This window comes from Panthera uncia (assembly GCF_023721935.1).
Source record: "Panthera uncia isolate 11264 chromosome A1 unlocalized genomic scaffold, Puncia_PCG_1.0 HiC_scaffold_16, whole genome shotgun sequence".
Classification (NCBI taxonomy): Eukaryota; Metazoa; Chordata; class Mammalia; order Carnivora; family Felidae; genus Panthera; species Panthera uncia.
The window spans coordinates 79,661,551-79,684,122 of record NW_026057576.1 but is presented as its reverse complement, the minus strand read 5'-3'; the positions used below and the strand labels follow the sequence as shown (position 1 = coordinate 79,684,122).

The 22,572-nt window shown below is 56.6% G+C and overlaps 1 protein-coding gene across 1 annotated transcript in view; it reads left to right on the top strand.

Annotated features, from left to right (window-relative positions):
- Positions 1-22,572, top strand: part of RASA3 (RAS p21 protein activator 3) — a 119,391-nt gene that overhangs the window by 91,478 nt on the left and 5,341 nt on the right. The window contains exons 9-22 of the mRNA XM_049647293.1: positions 710-814; positions 2,336-2,492; positions 3,177-3,325; positions 4,068-4,182; positions 5,419-5,493; positions 6,251-6,374; positions 7,710-7,816; positions 8,622-8,699; positions 10,637-10,714; positions 11,586-11,659; positions 12,370-12,476; positions 12,916-12,998; positions 19,007-19,215; positions 20,866-20,969. Coding sequence (XP_049503250.1) covers positions 710-814; positions 2,336-2,492; positions 3,177-3,325; positions 4,068-4,182; positions 5,419-5,493; positions 6,251-6,374; positions 7,710-7,816; positions 8,622-8,699; positions 10,637-10,714; positions 11,586-11,659; positions 12,370-12,476; positions 12,916-12,998; positions 19,007-19,215; positions 20,866-20,969 — 1,565 coding nt within the window. The remainder of the gene's footprint in view (positions 1-709; positions 815-2,335; positions 2,493-3,176; positions 3,326-4,067; positions 4,183-5,418; positions 5,494-6,250; positions 6,375-7,709; positions 7,817-8,621; positions 8,700-10,636; positions 10,715-11,585; positions 11,660-12,369; positions 12,477-12,915; positions 12,999-19,006; positions 19,216-20,865; positions 20,970-22,572) is intronic.

The following is a 22,572-nucleotide window of genomic DNA, read 5'->3' as shown; positions in this document are numbered from 1 at the left end:
AAAAGACTGGCTGGAAACTTTTTGGCCCATTGCTAAGGTGTCGCTTGGCAGATTAAAGGCTCTTTGTTTATGCTAAAAATGCCATGGGACATTGTTCCTCTCCATGTCCCTGACGCATCTGGATTCCTGTGGCACACCCTATACCCCCCAACGATGCCTGCGGCCCTGCTCAGACCTCAGGGGCAACAGAGGGCTGGTATGGTCTTCCAAAATTTTCCCTGTGACCACCAAGTGTGGTGAGAACTGTAGACTTTCAGCTCATGGAGTAATCTCTGGTTACTGTGGGGGACACACGATGTTTGCTTGTCAGCACCCGGAAACACCGTCCGTCCATCCCATCCTTCCATCCCACATGTACAGTCACCATGGCCCCAAATCAGAGGGAACAGTGAGAATTCCACCCAAGTGAATGGTCTTCCCATCCTATTGAAAAGGCAGGAGGCCCCTTACCCTAACCCCAGGCCCTCGGCTCCTCTCCCTACCCCCCAGGCCCAGGGAACACATGTCTTCATTCCAAAGTTACATCCTGCGTTGACCTCACATCTCAAATGTACTCAGTCAGTGTGGCTCTTCATGGAGGCTGGCCTGTGGGGCTGAAGGCTCTACCCTGTCCCAGACCCTTCTGGGGAAGATGAGGAACACAGCGGTCGGCCTGCCCTCCCTAGGCCATCCCTGATGGGAGATCTGCGCCTCATTGGCTGTTTTTCAGAGTTGACCTCTGGAATGCCAGCAACTTGAAATTTGGAGATGAGTTTCTGGGAGAACTAAGGGTTCCGCTGAACGTGCTGCGACAGTCCAGCTCTTACGAAGCCTGGTAAGGTGGCTGCATGCCTGGCCCCATGCCCTCCTGGTAGGTGGAGGGACAGGGTGGCTGAGGCAGTGTGGAACAGCCAGAATGAGATGACACGGGTCAGCCCCCTCCTAGCCACCTCCTCGGTTTTGAACGTGCTCCCAGCTAGCTCTGGTGAGGTGAGAGGTAGCACACGGGTGCCGTGGTGGCTGAGGGCCTTGACCTGGAGAGCCCTGCTGCTCCAGGCTGCCCCGTGGCCCATTGTCACAGGTGTCACCTGCTGAGGAAGGGAACAAGGTGCTGTTTGAGACAGATCTCCCTCAGCTCGGCCTCCTGCCTCACTCATGTGTCCCAGGAGGCAGGCCTCACTACTCTCTGTCTTCCTCTCCTGTTTTCTCTGGGTACTTTGTATTTGGCATAAGGAATGTGCCTTGGTTTTATTTCATGATTATTTCATAAATCACTTTATATCACAGTGAATGTCATTACTGTGAAGCCACAGACACTCTCCTTTAACAGATACACAAGATGGGGACAAGGGGTGTCACAGGCCATATGCCACATACCAGAGCCCTGCACATCTACAAACTCACCGTGTGGGTAGATTTTTGTGTTCTGCCTAATGGTGGCTTACTGTCACCAGGAAACTAGAATTTGTGTCTTTAATTCTGAGGACAGCACCAGCACAGCCCTCAGCTGGCTTCTAGTTCCTGCTAGGAGCACTGAGGAGCTGAACTGTCCCTAGTTCTATAACCAGGAGGGGACATTCACATGACAGCCCCAGTGGACCCCTAGCCAGGTGCCTTGGCCAGACACAAGCTACCATACCCATGTCTGTCTGGCCCTTAGACTCAGAGCAGCGTTCCCGCATGGCCACACTGCGGAAGACCTAAGGGAAGAGCGTCCGGTTAGAACACAGCGAGAAAGTGCCCATGTACTCTGGTGCTTGGCCTGCCTACCTGCCCGGTCAGGCCCCTCAGATGCTCAGGGCCCCACACATTCCTTACAACAGCCGCAGCTTTGCTCCGCGGATTGCTAGCGGGGGAGCATTCATCACAGGACAGTTCTGGTACTGCAGAGTCTCCCCTGACTACTTACACACCTGCTTCCCCCTGCTCATCCCAGTTCCCTCCACCCTTCCCTACTTTCCCACCTTAACTTCTAGGTCTGTGGCTCTGCAGACTCTTCCCCCGTAGTCCACGTGTTGTGGGGGGTGCCCCGGGGCACAGACCCTGCAGGTCTCCATTGGAAAGGCCTCTGGCGGGAGGGGGGGGCCGTGGGGAATGACTGACCTTCCCCCCCCCCCGACACACGGACCCTGCAGGGGGGGGGTCTCCCATGACAAACATGCCCGATCCACACACCCCTGGCACAGGGAGCAGAGAGGTGTCCTGCAGAATCGCCCTGGAGCTCCCTCCTACCTCAGACCCCGGCACAGCGCATGACGGGCCACCAGCCAGAGCAGAGCCCTGGGCGCAGCCTGGAGGGAACCAGCCCCTTGGTGCTGCCGCCTCACACAGCCCTTTCCCTGTGATCTGCTCCCAGGTACTTCCTTCAGCCCCGAGACAACGGCAGCAAGAGCCTGAAGCCAGGGGACTTGGGATCTCTGCGGCTGAACGTGGTCTACACTGAAGACCACGTCTTCTCCTCCGACTACTACGGCCCGCTGCGGGACCTGCTGTTGAAGTCTGCGGATGTGGAGGTACCTGTGCGCGCTGCGCCCTGGGCCACCTGCTACCATCTGCACACCAGCGGACCGCCCTGCCCTGCCCCCCACCCCGGCTCCACCCCCAGCCCCGTGCCCACCCACCCTGGACCCCGGCTCAGCCCCCAGCCCCCATCCCAACCCCGGCTCCACCCCCAGCCTCCTGCCCCTCCCACCCCGACCCTGGCTCCACCCCCAGCCCCTGCCCCTCCACCCCCCCGCCGGCTCCACCCCCAGCCCCCTGCCTCCCAACACCCTCCCTCCCGACCCTGGCTCCACCCCAGCCTCTGGCCCTCCACCGCCCGCTCCCTGCTCCCGCCCCTGGCTCCACCCCCTGCCTCCCTGCCCCCCCACCCTGGCTCTGCCCCCGGACCCCTCCCCCAGCCTGGCTCCGCCCCCAGCCCTGACCCTGGCCTCTCCTGCGGGCCCGTCTTTGGCCCGACTCCACCCCCGGACCCCGCCCTCCAGCCCCCGCCCCGCCCCTGGCTCCGCCCCCAGTCCCGCCCTGGCTCTGACCCCGGCTCCACCCCCTGCCCCCACCCCACCTCCCCAGCTCCACCCCCAGACCCCGCCCCCAGCCCGACTCCACCCCTCAGCCTCCGTCGGGATCCCAGCCCACTGACCAGCCCCCATGGCTGGGGGGCTCCAACTGGGGTCCCGTGGTGTCTTTCCTTCCCACAGCCGGTGTCCGCATCCGCAGCTCACATCCTGGGCGAGGTGTGCAAGGAAAAGCAGGAGGCCGCCATCCCGCTGGTGAGGCTCTTCCTGCACTATGGCCGGGTCGTGCCCTTCATCAGCGCCATCGCCAACGCCGAGGTCCGGAGGACCCAGTGAGTGAGGGGCTGCGCGGGGGCAGTCTGGGTGACCTGGGCAGCAGCAGTCTCCCTCAACGCTGGTCAGCGCAGGTTTGGGCCAGCTAAAGTGACCGTTATAGGTTTTCTTCCAGAGACACCCTCACTGTTCCTCAAAAACACACCTTTTCTCTTGGAAATCCCGAGGTATGTGAGCGAGAAGGGGGTAAACAGGGCACCCGTTGTAGTTGCCTTGGGGGTGGGTTCAGCTCCTGTCAGCTCACATTAGGCCCGCAGCAGAAGGCCAGGTCGCTGCTGCCCCAGGACCTGCGCCCACTCCGTGGGGGTGGGTTCTGCCAAGAAGAATGTCTCCCTGGAGCTCCTGGTTTAGAAAGATCTAGAATGCATCCTAGTTGCAAGAAGGTGTGGAGCACAGCCTGTTAGGGTTACTGTCCTGCTGCACTTCTGTGTGACCCCAGCTTGGTCCTTAGAAGCCTGAACTTATGCAGAACTGAGCCTCACACGGGTGAGGCAGTGGGCAGGTGGATGTTCTGTAGAATGGTGGGGCAGCTCTCTGCACAGGGGTTTGTTACACAGATAGGGCTCAGGGCTCAGGATTCCCAGCTGTGGGACATCGGGGCGGGTCTGTTTTCCTCCAGGGCATCTGGAAGCAGACTCAACAGGGTGAGCTGGTCTCTTCCTCCTTGGACTATGCTCACAGGCTCTGCTTCTGTTGACACCTGTTACCTGAAAGACAGTTGTCTCCACCATTGTTTTACAGGGACCCCAACACCATCTTCCGAGGAAACTCCTTGACCTCCAAGTGTATCGATGAGACAATGAAACTGGCAGGGATGCATTACCTGCACGTGACCCTGAAGCCCACCATAGAGGAGGTGAGCATGGGGGGACGGACCCCTCCCTGCCATGGAGAAGGTGAGTCAGGGCCCACAGGCACGGGGGTGACGGACCCCTCCCCACCATAGAGGAAGTGAGTCAGGGGGTGACGGACCCCTCCCCACCACACTGGCGCTTCCCTGTGGACCATAGGCGGATGCAGAGAAGGCAGCACCCGGGGGGGCGGGGGAACACCTGCGTGAAGACTAAGGTCACCCTCTTCCCAGCATCCCCACAGGGACCTTCCGTGTGTATTCCAGAACCTCCTTCATTTCCTCAAATTAAGAAAATGCTTACTTGAGGGTAAATGCCATGCTCACTCTAGAATGCACGGAGGGCTGGGGCACCTGGGGGGCTCAGTTGGTTGAGTGCCCAACGTCAGCTCAGGTCATGATCTCTCAGTTCGTGGGTTCGAGCCCCTTGTCAGGCTCTGTGCTGACAGCTCGGAGCCTGGAGCCTGCTTCGGATTCTGTGTCTCCTTCTCTCTGCTCCTTGCCCACTCGCACTGTCTCCCTCCCTCCCTCCCTCCTTCTCTTTCTCTTTCTCTTTCTCTCTCTCTCTCTCTCTCTCTCTTTCTGTCTCTGTCTCTCTCTGTGTCTCTGTCTGTCTCTGTCTCTCTGTGTCTCTGTCTCTCTCAAAAACGAATAAACATTAAAAAAATAAAAATTTCTCACTTAAGAAAATCTATCATTCTGGTAAAGACAAAGGGACATACAAGAGAAAAACTGATTCTTTGGAGAGCACCCCTTTCTTTAGGCAGGGGTCCCCCAAATCTGTGAGCCAGTCATGTCTTGCCAGGCACAGCCGGGGGCTCCACACACTTCCTTTCCACGTGGCTCTGAGCTCCTCACCTGACCTCGGACGGGATCCCCAGCAGCATTCCCCAGAACAGCTTCATAAAATGCAGGCTCTTTGCAACGTGAGGAAGCTTAAACTCGCGTTAAAATCACACAGTTTGATCCATATGCAAGCTTGGCCACACTGAAGTAATCACATTGTTAAACTTTATGAAGCTTCATGCCACGTGAGCTGACCCAGAAGGGTCTTCAAGGAAGTTGTGTCCTCACGGACCGAGGCCGGTGTCTGGCTGCTCTGAACGCCACCCCTCCCACCCTGTGTCTCAGGGGCTGGCTGTGGCTCCTGGTGTCCTTCCTGAGGCTGATGCCCCTGACCTGCACCTGCCTGAGACCCAGGGCTTTGTGTCCCTCACTCCCTGCCCTAACCTCTCTTTCCAGATATGCCAGAGCCACAAATCCTGTGAAATTGACCCTGTGAAACTGAAAGACGGAGAAAACCTTGAGAACAACATGGTAAGGATTTCTGGTTTGTTCAGCACCCTCCGGGGCCCGTCACCCGTGTGCAGGATTGGGGCCCGGGGCCACCTGGGGTGCTTAGCATCTCTCTAAGATTTGGGGTGGGGGCCCCACTGGGATGTGCCCCGCAGGATGCCACCAAAGCCTGTGGTGGGGGACTGGTCATCTCACCTGCCGTGCACCGCCACTCTCCGCCGCTTTCTGCTGGCTAGTGGCGCTCCTGGCCTGGCGCACTAGGCCCCTGCACCTCCCCCTCTCCTGGGATCATGGGAGCTTCCCTACCAGGCTGGCCTCATGGCCTGGCTTCTTCTTGGCCTGGTCTGTCCTCCAGCTGCAACAGACCTGGGTCCCAAACCCGGGCCACCTGCCCCTGTGTCCCTGCAGAGTGGTGTCCTGTTTTTCAAAACAGCAAAACTCTGATTTGGCAGGTTATGCTAAGTCTTTTTCATGCTTTCACAAAAAACACTTTTTGCCGTCAGGGAGGTGCATTCCAGGGAACTGTATCTCTGCGCCCAGTTATGAGGTCGGAGCAGAGGAGGGAGTCAGTGGGGCTTGCCCTGCACCCCAGAGCTCCAGTATCTCCCCACTGGGCTACTGTGGCTGCATAGAGAGGCCCTTCTGCAAATGCCGGTGGGAAGCTCTGTGCCAGTCCCTGGCCTCTGACTCCCTCCCGGGTGTGGCCATAGTGCTCCTCGTGGCCGGCCCGGGACCTGCACAGGCACTGGCAGGGTGTCCCACCCACATCCTGTTGCAGGAGAATCTTCGGCAGTACGTTGACCGCATCTTCAACATCATCACCAAATCGGGAGTGAGCTGCCCGACCGTCATGTGTGACATTTTCTTCTCTCTTCGGGAGGCGGCTGCCAAGCGCTTCCAGGGTGAGTCCTCTGTGCGGGCATACCCACAGCCCCTCACTGGGCGGCTCCTCTTACCTCTCCTGGATGGCACAAGGCCAAGAAGTGACGTTCAGAGTTCACGTAAAGGTGGTTGTAAGCTGTAGCCGCTGAGTCAGCGCCAGAGCCCAATTGCAGCTGCCCCCGGGGAGCCCCGATCCCAGAGAGGAAGGGCAGCTGGCCAGGTTTTGTCCCAGTGGTTTATTTGGGATGGAGCATGAATTTCTCTGAGTCTGGGCCTGTCTGGTCAGAGAAGCCACTCTCCTGGCTCTCAGCAGTTCTGACTGTGGCAGGTCGAGGCCCTGCTCAGTGCCCAGTGTCATGCAGGTCAGGCTTGCTGCATTTTCAAGAAAGACCGGAGAAGCCCTTTCTGGAATTGGGGCAAGACAGATCCCAGGGATTGAGCCTCTTTTCAAACTCTGCCAATTCCTCAGGGAGGCACCGGAGCCACCCTGTGCAGACCTGCCCACGGGCAAAACAGCGGTGTCCTGCCCTGGTGGGAAGCATCGGGTTCCTAACTCAGCATCAGGATGCAGGCTTAGGCCAGGGCTTGGAAGGCTGAGGGGGCAGTGTGGGGCCTGATGCCCTGACCTGTCCCCACCCATGGCTCTGTGCCATCCTTCCCCAAGGAGTCCATGAGTCAGCCCAGGTGCATCCTGCTGCCTCAGGGGACCCCTGAGCCCCCAGAGCAGTCCCCAAGGACCTGACAGAAACCCCGTCCCACCTACCCACCGGGGTAGCTTCTTCAGCACTGGAGCCTGGGCCTTGCACCCACTCTGTGGACAGGACCTCCTGCTTTCCAAACATGTCAGAGCACTGCTGCCTGGGAGGGGAGGGGTGGGTACCAGGCCCCCAAGCCTCACTCTGCCCTGGGTGGGGGGGGGTACCAGGCCTCCAAGCCTCACTCTGCCCTGGGGGGTGGTTACCGGTCACCCAAGCCTCACTCTGCCTGGGCGGGGGTGGAGGTGGGGGGGGGTTACCAGGCACCCAAGCCTCACTCTGCCCTGGGTGGGGGGGTACCAGGCCCCCAAGCCTCACTCTAACCTGGGGGGGGATGGTTACCGGTCACCCAGGCCTCACTCTGCCTGGCAGGGGGGTACCAGGCACCCAAGCCTCACTCTTTGGCCAGCTGGTGAACCAGCTCCAGTGTGTTACAACCCGGCCACCAAAAGGTCCTGAGCTTTTAGTAATGGTCAGGCGAGAGCAGCAATGGGCAGGGACAGACCCTCAGGAGGGGCAGGGTTGCTGGACAGACCCCTGGGCTCGCCGCTGTCACCCCCAGAAGGCTTGTTGAGCTGGCTGTCTGTATCCTGGCCACAGATGACCTGGATGTGCGGTACACAGCTGTGAGCAGCTTCATTTTCCTGAGGTTTTTCGCTCCTGCTATCCTGTCCCCCAACCTCTTCCAGCTCACGCCTCACCACACGGTAAGTGAGTGCCAGCCCTGTAAACCAGTACACCCGCCCTCCTGAGCCAGCAGGTGTGCTGAGGAAGAGGGAAGGGGCAGCGCATTGTACAACCACGCGCCCTGAACCCCTCTATGCACATGAAGGGTTGGTGGCCTTTCTAAGCTGTGCCTATAGACACAGTTGGATGCTGTGACCAGGATTTCCCTCCCACCTTGAGAAAAATGGAGCATTTGTGATCTTGGATACATTCAGGCACATATTCACTCAATCAGCAAACATTGAGCTCCTCAGGGCCACAGGCTCTGAGCGCTCACACTAGTGATGCGCCAGCGGAGAGCGCCCAGTGGTGACTGCGCTTGGCAGGAAGTGCAGGGTGGCGGGGATTCAAGCGGCCCTTTCCATCTATTGGTTTTAGATTAAACCTCCAGACCCTGAGGGGACACCCTGGGTGAGGCCACCTGAAGGGACTCAGAACCACACAGGGATATCCCCTCGTGCGTATCGGGCTGGGTGCTTGTTCGCAGCCACTGTCCTCACCCTGCACTGCGGGGACCCCCAGCTGGTGCCGCGTGGACGTGCTGAGGTCCAGTCCGCGATGGCCTGGGAGCCTGCATCAGGAGCAGGTCCCAACACACGCTGACGAGGGACCTAGGGGGACTTTTCTCAAATCCAGTGTTTGTCTGCTTCCTGTTACTTCCTGGCAGCACGCTGGTGCTGGGGGGCTTTCAGGTGGCGTCATCCATTTGTGGCTGTGTGATTCTGGGTTCAGTCAAGCATTTCTGTAAAACAAATGAAACTCACATTGCCCCTTCCCGCCTGGCAGGACCCGCAGACATCGAGAACGCTGACGCTTATCTCGAAGACCATTCAAACGCTTGGCAGCTTGTCCAAATCAAAATCTGTAAGTCATTTATTTTAACCGTCTCATCTTTTTAACACAAAAGAGAGTGTGTTCAACACAATTATAAGAGAAGGAATAATAAAGCCCACCCAAATGCCCACCCAGCATGCTCATAGAACATTCCAGCAGCTTTCAAGTGCTTCTCTGCCCTGCTGAGCTGTGAAACTTTGCTTTTTGAGACTGTTTTGTTTGGGGCAAATTATCCTCAGAGACCGAGTTCAGTTCTGTGAATCTTGTACTTAACGCAGGTTCACAGTGGGAATTGTAATTCACAGTGATATTTCATAAGCCCAGTAGCATGGCGGATAGCGTCTGTTAATAAGCAGTAAAGAAATAACATACCCCGAACCAGTGATGGAGTAATGCCACTGGGCTCCAGGCAAGGGGAGGGGGAAGGAATAAAGTCCAAATTCCGTGTCTTCATGTCTTCCCCAGAGAAAGGTCAGCAATGACATAGGCCCCAGACAAAAGTAAAAGTCCCTGTTGCTAGAGCAACTGTTGCTAGGGAACACAGCCTAGGGGAGCTGCTGAGGCCCTCCCAGACTCACTGTCCCCAGGCCAGAGCTTCTCCTGTGTTTCTGCTGACAAATGTCAGTGAGGCCGGGCTGCTTACCAGTGACTGGGAAGGCCATGCTCCCAGCCACAATTTCATTTTTGCCATAAATAAGTAGATTTGAAATCATGTCAGACCGACACGCAGCTGGGGGGTATCACAGGAGCGTATGCTGCGTTACCATCACCTGAAGGGGTGGCTATCACATCCATGCCTGTGTCAGGATTCAGAGACCACGGGGCCCAGCCCCACGCAGCAGCCTTGGTCTTGAGCATCTGAGGATGCGTGCCAGAGGCAGGCTTGTGGCCCATGGGCAGCCAGCAGTCCTGTGCTGGCCCTCCTGGCCCTGAGGGTCTGCCCCAGGGACAAGGGTCCTGATGGGCAGGTCCGAGGACATTATGTTTGGTGATAGTGATGTGGGGGCAGCTGGGCGTGTTCCCTGGGGCTGAAGACCATGGGTGGATCTGCAGGGACGGCTGATCGGGTGGAGTGAGGCCGCCCCTTCTGTCTGGAAAGGGTTCAAGTGGGGATGTGCAGAAGCCCCCAGCCCAGCCCCCCTCGTTCTGTTCTTTGTGGGGTCCAGTCCCTGGCAGACAAGCAGCCACCTCTGGGGAAACGCTTGGCTTTCTATGAACTGAGTAAAATAAGAGCTGTGTGGTGGCCAACAGCCAGCCGATGGGCACGATTGCTCTTCTCTGCCCGTCCACGCCAGTTTGTGTTAGCTGGAAACTTGGATAAAGAAGCTCCTGCTGGGTCTGAGGTCTGCACAAACCTCATTGCATGCCCAGAAACAGTAAAGTGACCTACGTGTGTAAAGGGTGCTCATTGGGGCAGAGTATCAGGAGTGGTTCTTTTGAAGTCCCTACATGCATTCGTGAGGGGTGCCCCAACTTCCCCACACTGGGAGCCCCCGCCCCTGCCCCCTATCACAGAAGGGGTTCTGGGAGCCCCTGCCCCTGCTCCCCATCACAGATAGGGCTCTGGGAGACCCCGCCCCTACCCCAGTCACAGAAGGGGCTCTGGCAGCAGCCTCACCTGGGTGCCAGTGTAGGCTCCTTAGACCTGGAACCTAGGTGTTAGTGTCCACATGAGCAGGGGTGTTGGGTCGTTTGTAGCAAAGAACTCACTGAGGGACCCCCTACCCTCCATAGTTGAGTTTCCCAAACACAGCTTTGGTGGCTTGTGTGGCTGCCATGGGCCATGCCCAGGCTGAGCGCTGGGCAGCATTGTGCCCTCACGGTCCACCACCAGGAGACCTGCTCCCTCCCCTTCGCCAAGTCCCCACAACAGAAGCTGGTCATGACCCGTGCCTCTAGATTTCTCAGTTTTGGGCCATGAGCCGAGAGACCTGTGGGCCTTTGCTAAGTGACTTGTTCCATTTTAGGCCAGTTTTAAGGAATCCTACATGGCTGCGTTTTATGAATTCTTCAATGAGCAAAAATATGCTGATGCAGTAAAAAACGTAAGTACGGACGTCGGTTAACGTGGACTTACTACCCCTGTGTTGTGCATCTTTCCTGAGAAATAGTTGGCTTTAAAAAGATTGGGCTAAAGTTCACGTAACATGGAATTGACCGTTAACCATTTTAAAGAGTTCAGAGCATTCATAGTGGCGGTGGCCACCCTCCCAGCTCCTTCCTGACCACTCCTCTTCGGGACCCAGCATCTCATACCTGAGTACCCCCCCCACCAAGTGGTGGGGTGCCCCGTCTGTTCTGTGAACCCCTCACCTTGCCCTTCCTGGCTGTCTGCTCCTGGTCACCCCCACAAACGCCTCAGGGTCACAGAGCCCAGGGACCCAGGCCCGGAGTTAGGGACATGGCATGTGGGGAGAATCTCTTCTGAGAAGCTTTACTTTTTCTGTGGTGTTTGGAAACAGTCACACATGTTTAGCTCTCAGAAACCGTGAAAGCCAGGACCCAGAAGGGAGAAAGGGGCAGGAGCTGGGGGCACGTGGTAATTGCTGGAGGGGATCCAGGTGGGTCGTGGAACAGTCAGGCTAAGGCGGGAGGGGCCCTGTGCTGCCTCACGCTCCAGCAGAGCTGTGTCCTCGGGTCACCTGTTCACACGCAGGGAGGCCTCTGGGTGTCACTGAGCCTGGCAGCCGTCAGGTGAGGCAGCAGCTGGGGTTTGGGGAGACCCACCCTGGGGGGTCGGGACCAAAGCTTTCCGGCCGCAGTGGAGACTTGTGCAGGACTCTGACCCAGGAACCCAGGGGCGGCTTCCCCTCTGCTGTGCTGTCAGAGAGACCGCGTCCTGGCGAACTTTCTGTGCAAGAAGGAGTGTTTTCAAGCCATTTTGCCTTTAAGCATCTGCGTTCTATCCCACACCAGTTCTTAGATTTGATCTCATCTTCTGGGAGAAGAGACCCCAAGAGCATCGAGCAGCCCATTCTGCTCAAGGAAGGGTAAGTCCCGTGTCTGCTGTGGCATCCCGGGCACCTCTGCCACATGGCTGGTGGCCTCCCAGGTCAGAGGCGGCCAGACCGGAGAAGCGTGGCCTTTGTGCATGTCTCAGATCCACCAAGACTGCACGCAGGGCATGTCTGAGACGTGGTGCTGTTCACTTCCCTTTCTGCACACCTGTGCTCCGCGGACCGTATTGAGCGGAGAAACGCCATCAGCAGAAGGGAAGGGAAGGAGGCTGAACCACCCAGCTTGGTGCAGCCCTCCATCAGACCCCCCCCCCTACTCCTGAAGCATCTGCTGCCTGCCCGGGAGGAGGGGTTCCAGTCCCTCTTTCCCTCCTGGGGTGCACCTGCCATGGCCCCTTTCTCCTCATGGCATCTGCAGTTGACTTCCAGTGTGGGAAATGAGGACAGGCAGCTGCTTGCTTAGGGACTGATGAACCTGGTGTCCTTGCCAACTTGTAATTTAAAGTTAACACCAGCACAGGGACTAAACGTTTCCAAAGTAGAGATGTTTGCCTTTTGATTTTTAATCCTATCACTTGGAAGTAGAACAATGTTGAAAGTCTGCAGGCTGCATCTTGTGTCACAGACACAAAAGGGGCAGCTTATTTTGATGTTGCAGACATGACCTCAGGCTGTGGGGTGGGGAAGGCAGGGTATGTGCCCCGAGCCCCAGCATCCTCCGAAAAGATGTCCTGCTCACACAGGTTCATGATTAAGAGGGCACAGGGACGGAAACGCTTTGGAATGAAGAATTTTAAGAAAAGATGGTTCCGCCTGACCAACCATGAGTTTGCCTACCAGAAAAGCAAAGGTAACGGGAAAAATCAGCTTTTTATTTGATTTCACATACTTTTTTCTGAGAGACCAGAGCCTTGTTTGTGGCCCTGATGGGGTTAACCACCTGCTTTTCTGGAGTGAAATGAAGGACAAAGAGTAAGTGTCCCACAGAGCAAGCCGTCTCTTACCACCGGAGCATAATCACCAGGGTGGCCTGGGCAGGTGGGCGCCAGGTGTAGGAATCAGGGTCCCGTGTCGGCTGTGTCCCCCCAGATCTGACGTGGCTCCTGACAGTGTGTGGCTAGAGGGTTTAGGCTTCCTGGGAGGCGGCACCGGGTCCTGCTTGGCACACGGTGTGAGGTTGGGGTGTTCTACAGCATCCCGACTCCAAACCCCTTAAGCCTGTGGTCTGCGTGCTGCGTACCCGTGCCACCTCTCGCCCGCCCCCTTAAGAGAGCCCCTTTTTGCTACAGGAGACCAGCCTCTGTGCAGCATTCCCATCGAGAACATTCTGGCAGTGGAGAGACTGGAGGAGGAGTCCTTCAAGATGAAGAACGTGAGTGTTGTGTCTCCATGGTGGGCCCCCACTTGTACCTGCTGTAGAGCCCAGCAGCTAGGCTGGCTGGGGAAGGCAGAACCTGCCAGAAAGTGCTTCCCTGCAGCTCCGGGGCCACGGACCGGCTCTGGGACCCTGTGGGGTTTCTGTGGAAGTGTTAATTTTGATCTGGTTTTGAACTCACAGGAAAGCAGCAACAATAGAGCAGGACTTCCACATCCCCATCCCGGGGCTTCCACGTCCCCCATCCCAGGGCTCCCACGTCCATATCCTGTGGCTCCCGCGTCCCCATCCCAGGGCTCCCGCGTCCCCATCCCACGTCCCCATCCCAGGGCTCCCGCGTTTCCATCCCACATCCCCATCCCAGGGCTCCCGCATTTCCATCCCACGTCCCCATCCTGTGTCTCTCATGGCTCCCACGTCCCCATCCCAGAACTGCTGGTTGTTTCATTTTCCCATTTGCTGAGCGTACTCCATTGTTTCTATCTCTTCATTTCTCTCCACGTGTGTATGTGTTTCTGAACCACATAGATATTTTGGTTCATTCCCTAAAAACAAGAACTTCCTTGTATGACCTGAACAGCCACCAAAGGACGCCAGCGCTGGGGTGGCATTGTTACCCCTCGCCATCAGCTGTGCTGTAGTGATCTTTACACCCATTGTGTGTCCTGAAACCAGCACCCAGTGATGCATTCATTCTGTCATGTCCTTCATCTGGAACATTCCTCAGCCTTTCTCTGTGGTTTGCAGACTTGGTGTTTTTGAAGCACACGGGCAGTTTTTTATGGGCGTCCCTCAATTTGGGAGTGTCGGGGGGTCCACCGTGGTAGGTTCAGGTGACACATTTTGTCAGGAATCCCACAGAGGTGAGCACGTCCCCTGGGTGCATCTTGTTAGGAGGCTCACTCGCAGTGACTGTGGGAGACACACCAAGCTGTATCCACATCAGTACCCCCTCAGGCTCTTGCCCATCCACAGTGGCTCCCTGCCTCCCTCATTCCTTCGCTACTATTTCCTGGCTTCCTGCCACGGAGGGCTCTGTCCTCCATGGAGGGTTAAGGTTTAGGGTTAGGGTTAGGGTTAGGGTTTAGGGTCAGTGTTGGGGTTAGGGCTGGGGTTAGGGTTTAGGGTTGTGGTTAGGGGTTAGGATTGGGGTTAGGGTTAAGGGTTAGGGTTAGGGTTGGGGTGTGGGGCAGAGTTAGGTTTAGGGTTTAAGGTTTGGTAAAGATTAGGGGTTAGTGTTGGGTTAGGGTTTATGGTTAGGGTTTCGGGTTAGGTTTAGGGCTCTAGGACAGCAGGGCCACATTTCGTTCAGAATGAGGTTCTTCCCTGCCCAATGTGGCTATGCGAATTCGCAGTGCTTCTAATGGTGTCTTCATTCCGCTGACCAGCACACGCTTTGATCGGGCCGGGGTAGGTCGGGTCTGGTTTCAAGGGGCTGTTGGTGACTTTTTCAGGCGTGCCTCAGTGGGCTCTGGGTATTTTTAGTCATTATGGAGTTCACCTTTGGAGCAAGGCCGTGGTCAGGGCTACCTCCTGTGTGCTCCCAGGAGAATCTTTGTAAGACCTCTCACTTGATTTGCGAACACAATTTATATTGTTTCCCTGGACTTGCTGTGGCTGCATCAGGCAAGGGCAATGAACGTCTCAGTTTTCTTGTTGCTGCACACCTTGGAACTCGTGGCGGAGGAAGTGCCCTGCTCCACGTATCTCACTGTGGCCACTGGGTCAGGTCTTGTCACAGGAGACCATGAGGTCACACTGTGCACCTGGAGGCCTTTTTCTTGGGGAGGACTCTGTGTGTAGGAAAGTTCCCTGTGGCTTTGCTCACCTTGGTGGCTTTGCCTGGACAATGATATCCCTACTGAGCCTGGGTGGTAAGGTGCCTGGGGTACAATGGCCGCCCTTAACCCCCAGGGCCCTCAGCATGGAGCCTGATGTTTCCACCCAGAAATCTGCATATGTATGTCCTGTTTTTGCCCTGGTCTGTTCCCATTTCTGTTTCTTTGTTCCTAATTTTCTTTCTTTTTTGAGAGAGTGAGAGAGAGCTGGTGCACAGTGGAGGGTTCAGAGGGAGATAGAATCCCAAGCAGGCTCCTCACTCAGCACAGAGCTCAGCACAGGGCTTGATCCCATGACCCTGAATAATGACCTGAGCCAAAGTCAAGTCAGCCACTCAACCGACTGAGCCCCCCAGGTGCCCCTCTGTTCCTAATTTTCTAAATACTTTTTACATTTTTCTGTTTTATTAGGCGTATTAATGTAAGTCATCTGCAGTCTTTTGTAGAGCATGGTGGGGAGTAAATAATAACACCACTCATTCCATGGCCTTCCAGCCTTCAAGAAACCCCAGCCTGTGATGTGGGGCTGTGAGGGTTGGACAGTCAGCTTCCCCTGGGAGAGAGTGTGCGTGTTCTCTGCTGTTCCACAGCCAGCCTCCGCCAGTGGCCCTGGTTCGGGCATTTCTCTGCATCTCTTTACCTGTCTGCACTTGTGGCTGCAGCTGGAGTGGACAGAAAGGGCACATTGGCCAGTCTCCCTGTGACACTGACATGGGCCTGCCCTCCGTGGGTGTGGGAATGGCCCCTCGTGGCCTCTGTGCCCAGGCCTGCAGACAGTGCTCATACCCCAGCCCTGGCTCGATGCTCAGCTGATAGTGTATAAAGGGCAACCCCAAGGCCTCCTCAGCACTGATTCATTCCCCTCGTAATGTGTTCAGGGAAGGTCCAGTGGAGCAGGACCCCACAATGGTCCTAACCAAGGGTGCTAATTTGGAACCTTTTGCACAGGAAGACATGGTCCCTTAAGCATAGAGGTATTCTCAGGGCCTTGACTATTTTAAAGTTTATTCCCTTTAAAATTCAGACAGGTGATGGGGCACCTGGGTAGCTCAATTGGTTATGCGCCTGAGTCTTGATTTCGGCTCAGGTCATGATCTCATGATTCGTGAGTTCAAGCCCTGTGTCGAGTTCTGCACTGACCGTGTGGAGCCTGCTTGGGATTCTCTCTCTCTCCCTCTCTCTTTGCCCCTCCCCACCAAAACAAACAAACAAACAAATAAACAGAAATTCAGACGACTTCCTGTGCTCCGGAAGCAGTGGTTGTCCGGGGAAACAGCTGGCTTAGCTGGTGCTCTGTGCGCTTAGCGGGAGCACCTTCTGGACCCTGGAGTCTGTGCTCTCCAAGGCCACCAGGGCTGTTTGGACACCAGGTCTGGGGTTTGACTCTGGCCCAATCTGCAAGTGAGCAGACAGGCTCATGGATGCTTCAGAAGGGCTTGTGGGTGCTTGCGCCCCTCGTGTGGGAGCAGGAGCTCAGGCCCAACCGCCTGTCCTGAGAGCCTGAACTCTGTCCATCTGGAGCAGGCCAGCCCCTCCCTCCCCTGCACCTCTGGTCATTTGCTTCACTGTGCCTCCTGAGCGCTGCCTCCTGCCAACCGCAGATTGGGCTGGGGCCTCAGAAGAGTTGGATGTGGTAAGAACCTTCTTCAGATACCAGGAGCCATCCACAGCAACCACTGGCCCCAGGAGGATGGCCCCTGCACACTGTCTCACCCCACAGGCCTTGCTGCAGACACCCAGCTGAGGGTTTAGAGGACTGGCCCCCGAATCCGCTTCTGCCTCCTGGGAGCTGACAGGGGATCTGACCTGTCTTCTGTCTCCTTCTGTGTCTGTCTGTCTGTCTCTTGCTCATTGGTCAGTAGTCAGTAGGTGCCTAAGGCCACACTGTGTTTGTGGGGGACACAGCAGGTCTGTTTCAGAGCTTGTCCTGGCCCAGGGTCGCAGAGGAGGAGTCATGATGAACTTGCATCTCCGCCTAGGTCTGAGATTGACCCCATGGTCCAGTGGGCGGTGCTAGCTGGGTAGACAGAGGAGGCGGCCGCCCCGCTGGACAGACAGCAGACACAGACAGAAGCTCCCGTTCAGCCTGTACAGTCCCCAGCTGGATTCCTCGTCCCTCCCTCAGGACTATTTGAGGCAGTTTTTTTGGCAAGCAGACGGCCCCGTGGCAGGTGGGGTGTTTTCCTGGGCTTGAGGGGTGTTCACACCATGCACCTGCTCCAGGAACTGGGACACTGGCATCCTGTAGCATTGGGTGTCTGCGCCTCCCTCATCTCCAGCTGTTCCCGGGCCTGAGACTCTGCTGTCTCCAGGATGGCAGGGTGGGAGCATTGCGCCCTCAGCCGGTGGCATTCCCAGATGTTATGGCAGCGGGCAAGTGTGGACGGTGTCCGAGAAACAGCTGCCTGCCTTTTCATTCCATCAGGCCTGCAGTTTAGCTTTAGAAAATCACCTAATTTTAGCATCACTTATTCATCAGCTAGTTCCCCTGCTGACAGTGCTCACTAATTACCAGGCTAATGTCCATTTGGGAGACAGTCCTGTGGCACGCTGGGCCCCATCAGAGGGGCCAGTTTGTGAGGACAATTAAGACAAAACTCCTGTCTAGAGGCTGACCCTCCACTGGGGATTGCAGCCATACACAGGTTCATGCAGTCTGAGGCCTGTGCAACAGTGCATGTGTGCATGTAGAGGTCCTGGGGCAGTAGGAACAGGACCTTGTGGGGCAGGGTCAGGGGGCCCAGGTCTTTGTAAGTAAGCTATTCACTCAGGAGCTCAGACATACAACTTCTCCTCCCCAGAACCATCAACTCCTGTTCCTCCTCTCCATACACACTGTCTCCCCTTGGAAAAGCCCACCATCACCTTTGACATCCTGACTCCAGGCCTCCCCTGGGGCCCTCTGACAAGTCAGCCTGAGAGCCCTCCAGGGCCCTGGACTGCCCACCTCACCCACCCACCCCCATCTTCTGTGTACACCCTGGCCTGCTCCTGTTGGGAACACCCGACCCTCCCTGGGCTCAGGACCTCTGCACCTCCTGTCCCTACTGCCCTTAGGATCTCTGTACTTCCTGTCCCCACTGCCCTAGGATCTCTGCACTTCCTGTCCCCACTGCCCTAGGATCTCTGCACTTCCTTTCCCTGCTGCCCCAGGACCTCTGCACCTGCCCCAGGACCTCTGCACTTACTGGTCCTTCTGCCTGGAACTCCTCATCTGCTTCCTCCTTCAGCTTTATTGTTTCTTAGTCACCTTTCTGACCTCAGCCGGGATGTTTATTTAGAAGTTTGACTCCTGACCCTTCCTCCAACCCCCCTGCCCCAACACATACACACAGCCCCTGAACTTTGTGTTATTTTTTATCCTTGCTGGCTGGAAGTTCATGCAGATAGAAACTCTGTTTGGGGCACACTGTGTCCCCAGAATATAGGACAGTGCCTGGTATGCAGGGATGTTTGTCGAATGAATAATAAGAAAGGTAGTGGAGGCTCTAAGAACACTCACAGAGGAAGCAACGCCTACCTGGAAGAAGAGCCCCCGGGTGGTCAGGTGGGGTGGGGCAAACACAATAGCACATGCGGAGGTCCTAAGGCTGGTGTGGGGGTGAGGACAGGAAGGCGGGCAGGGTAAGCTCAGACACACCTTGAGCAGAAGCCTGCCACAGCTTAAAGGTCAGGAGACCTGGGGCACCTGGTGGCCCAGCCAGTTGAGCATCCAACTTCGGCTCAGGTCATGATCTCACAGTTTGTAAGGTCGAGCCCCACATCAGGCTCTCTGCTCTCAGCATAGAGAGAGCCCCATTTATGTAATGGTCACAGTCAACTTCAGGAGGTCCCCTAGGGGATAAGCAGTTCTACTTCTTTGCTTCTTGGAGGGAGCCCCCTGAGACACCAGGAAAAGAAGTGTCTTGGCCGGGCTGACCAGCAGTGACCCAGCCTCCTGAATCACCCAGGGGGAAGGCTGTGGCTTGTGACTCCATCATGTTCAAGGGCAACAGAAAGCCCTTTGTGCCCACCATGGCCCCTGGGCTTGTCCAGGCCTCTGGGTGGGCTCTACCCTCCCTCCCTCCATGGCCCCTGGGCTGGTCTGCGTCAATAATAATGACCCTTGTGGCTTGGGCAGGATGTCTTGCCATGTGGCTTCTCTGAACCAGTTCACTGCCTCCTCAGATGTTCCAGGTCATCCAGCCGGAGCGAGCTCTGTACATCCAGGCCAACAACTGTGTGGAGGCCAAGGCCTGGATCGACATCCTCACCAAAGTGAGCCAGCGCAACAAGAAGCGCCTCACCGTCTACCACCCCTCCGCCTACCTGAACGGCCACTGGCTCTGCTGCAGGGCCTCGTCGGACACAGCTCCTGGCTGTTCCCCCTGCACCGGGTAGGTCTGTGCCTCTCCGGCCCCTGGGACCCTCCCGCTGATGCCGGCAGCCCGGGTCCCACGGGCCAGCCGCGAAGGCCCTGGGCTTCATGCAGGATGGAAATCAAACGTGAGCCAGCAGGAAGTGAAAACGCAGTTTGTTGACCAGAGAGAAAGACGGACAGAGCGCTCAGGAGATTGAGGAAAAGAGCAGGAGTCTCCTCTTCGCTTGGGGCCTGGCATTTTTATTGACGATTGTGGTCTGGTGCACATGTCCCCTCAGGGTCCAGGAACTGGTCAGTGCAAGGACAGGGTCCAGGTGTCATAAGTCACTTATTCCCTCAAGCCAGGGTCTTGGCATCAAGGTGTTTGGAGTCAGTGGTCTTAGAGAACATTTACAACAACCCCAGTGGGTCTCTCCTTAGCTGTCACCTGTTGTGCTGGAAGACTCCAAAGACAGCATTACTTCCCAGTCCCTCACAAGGAGGACGTATGCTATGCGTGTTACAAGGCAGGTGTAGAGTGGGGCAGACGCACAGGCCCTAGCAAGAATAGAAGCTGGAAAAGGAGCAAAGGGAAAAAATGGCTATATTTTCACAGAGTCCCACAGAGTCCCCTGTCTCACAGCCACCCAGTGTGGCCAAGCACAGTTGTCCAGCTTGTGCACTGTACAGGGAAGTTTGGCCAAGGGGCTGCATTGGGGGGCAGATCCAGCTGCCGCCTAGCTGCACACATGTAGCTGAATCTCCTAGGCTGTTCTTGCAATTGTTGAGGAGTCCACGCAGGACACTGCATCCTCACGAGGGCTCTGTCGACTGTTGACTCTCCTCCTGTCTCTGCCCGGGGTCCTAGTGATCCTTGGGGGTGGGTGGCAGTGAAGGAAGGGGTTCCATGCTGAGGGGAAACTCCCAGGGGCAGGGTGCTGTCGGGCTTCCGCTAAGAAGAGACTGGGCGTTTCCCACCACCTGCTCACACCCGCTTTGGTTTGTGCACCTGTCATCTGCACACCCCCCTGCTTTGGAAACCAGATCAGCCCTTATCTCCCGGGCCTCCTGAGGGTCCTGAGAGGCTCCCCTCTGCCAGCTCTGGAAGAAGGCCTGGGTGCCCCATGTGACTTGTCCGTTGTGGTTGTGGGTATGAGGAATACCCCCAAAGCTCATGGAGGTGGGAATGGGAGGATCCGGTTCACAGATGAAGAAGCTGAGTCCCGGGAAAATCCCTGCCAGGTCCCCCCCAGGAGAGGCTGAGCACTGTGTCTGGGGAATGGGAAACTGCCACGCCCGGGGCAGGAGCTGGGGCCACGGCAGGCAGGCTCAGGGAGGAGCAGGGACCTGGCCTGGCCCCTCCTGGGGCAGCAGACCAACCCTTCAGGGCACGTGGCCCAAGTGCAACATCAGGGCGGTGGGGGCGGGGGGGGGAGGGGGCGGCTTTTTATTCCAGATCATTTCTTTCCATGGCAAAACAAGCTTGTTGGCTTGCTGTCACAGCAGCTCTTAGGCCTCTGGTCCTCTGGGCTGTGCGTGGTCACTTCTCAGTGCTCCTGAACTATTCTGCAGCCCCATCAGGGAGGAGCTCGGGGTAGGGTCACTCCGTCATCTTCAGCGTCTTTAAAAACAGAAATGTTACAGTTCACATCGTTCTTTCTGTTCTTGTCTTGCTGTGTTCGGCCAGTGGCCTCCCAGCAAACATCCAGCTGGACATCGATGGGGACCGAGAGACAGAGCGTATCTACTCCCTCTTCAACTTGTACATGAGCAAGCTAGAGAAAATGCAAGGTGAGGCAACACATGGTCTGGGGTGTTGTCTTACATGGTTGCAGGTGGCTCTGGGTCCCGGTGACAGTGACACCTGGAGCTTTCTGCAGAGATGATGGGTGCTCTGGGCCTCTGTGGTCCACGTGCAGTGTTCCCCGTGGCCCATGTGCTACCGTTCACAGCACCAAGGGGAAGCACTTTCTGCAGTTTGGGCAGCTCTGTGGCAGAATTACTTTAACAACAGATTCTGTAGATAATTTCAAAATGGAATTTCGTTTGCAATCTCCAAACTGCCGAATTCTTGAGAAGATCCTACGTGTAATAACCTTCCATACCCCCCCACACCAGATTGCAGAGGGCCGTGTGCATGTGCGTGTTGGAAGCTCCAGCTGTAATATTTTGCAGCTAGATTATCCTGCACATGTAACTGCCGTAATGTCCCACAGAGAGTAGCAGTGCGGGTGGGGCAGATTAGGTGACCCCTGACTGGTTGGGGCTGTCGTTCAGGAGAGGCTGACACGAGAAGAGCCCACTGGGAGGCAGATGAGCTGCATTGTCCCCAGGTGGGGTTTGGTCGTTCTCAGAGCCACATTCAGGGATTCTGGGAAGGGGCCCTTCAGCCCACTCCGAATGCGAAGTAAAGCTCGTGGACCTGGAATTAGGCCTGTTAGATAGTTTTCCTTTTCCTTCTCCTGCTCTAACCCAGCGGCGTCTGTGGTGGCCTCAGCCTGGACCATACTGAGTCCTGGTCTGGTACACGTGGTGAGCTTCCTGTCTGTGAGCTCAGTCCCCTCTGGCAGCCTCAGATCACACTCCACACCCAGCTCTGGGCACATGTGCGTGCACACACAGCCACACACACACACACACACACACGTGCGCACACACATGCACATGTAAGACAACCGTGTCTACACACTAGAACACAAGCTCGCGTGCAGATGTGCATGGACAACAGCATGTGTACGCACATGCACACAACTGTGCACGTGTGCATAGTCACCTACCCCAGTGGCACACACGGCACCTGGATCCAAGGTTCCCGGAGGCCGTGCAGAAGTGGCCGCGGGGCTACACCAGGCCTCACTGGAGCCAAGGGATGGCAGCTCCTTCCCAGCCCTCCAAGAAGAATGACCAGAACAGAGGAGGGTAGGGTCAAGGAGTTACAGAGGTTGAAGCCACCGTGTGAGGTTCCTGAAGGAGGCTGACTAAGCCTTGCGTGATCAGCCACCTTCCAGGCCTCTGTACACGCACAGCCTCCCTCTTGCTTCCAGCATCACACCATTGCAAGCCCCTGTGCCTTTGCCCCTGATGCCGCCCCCACCCCCTTAGTCTGACTGATACCTGCTTGTCTTGAGTCTCCCGCTGTGGGAAGCTTTTCCTAACCCTGTGTTTATCTCTCATTGCCGTGATAATCAGCTTTGATCTGCTCACCCTCAATGTACTCGACCCTTTAAGACCAGAAGCAGGTCGTATTTACCCCAGTGCCTGATATCGAGGAGGAACTGAATACCTGTTTTCTGGATGAATGGATGGACAGGCATACATGATAGGTGGATGGATGATGGGTGGATGGATGGATGATGGATGGATAGTTGGATGATGGATGGATGGATAGATAGGT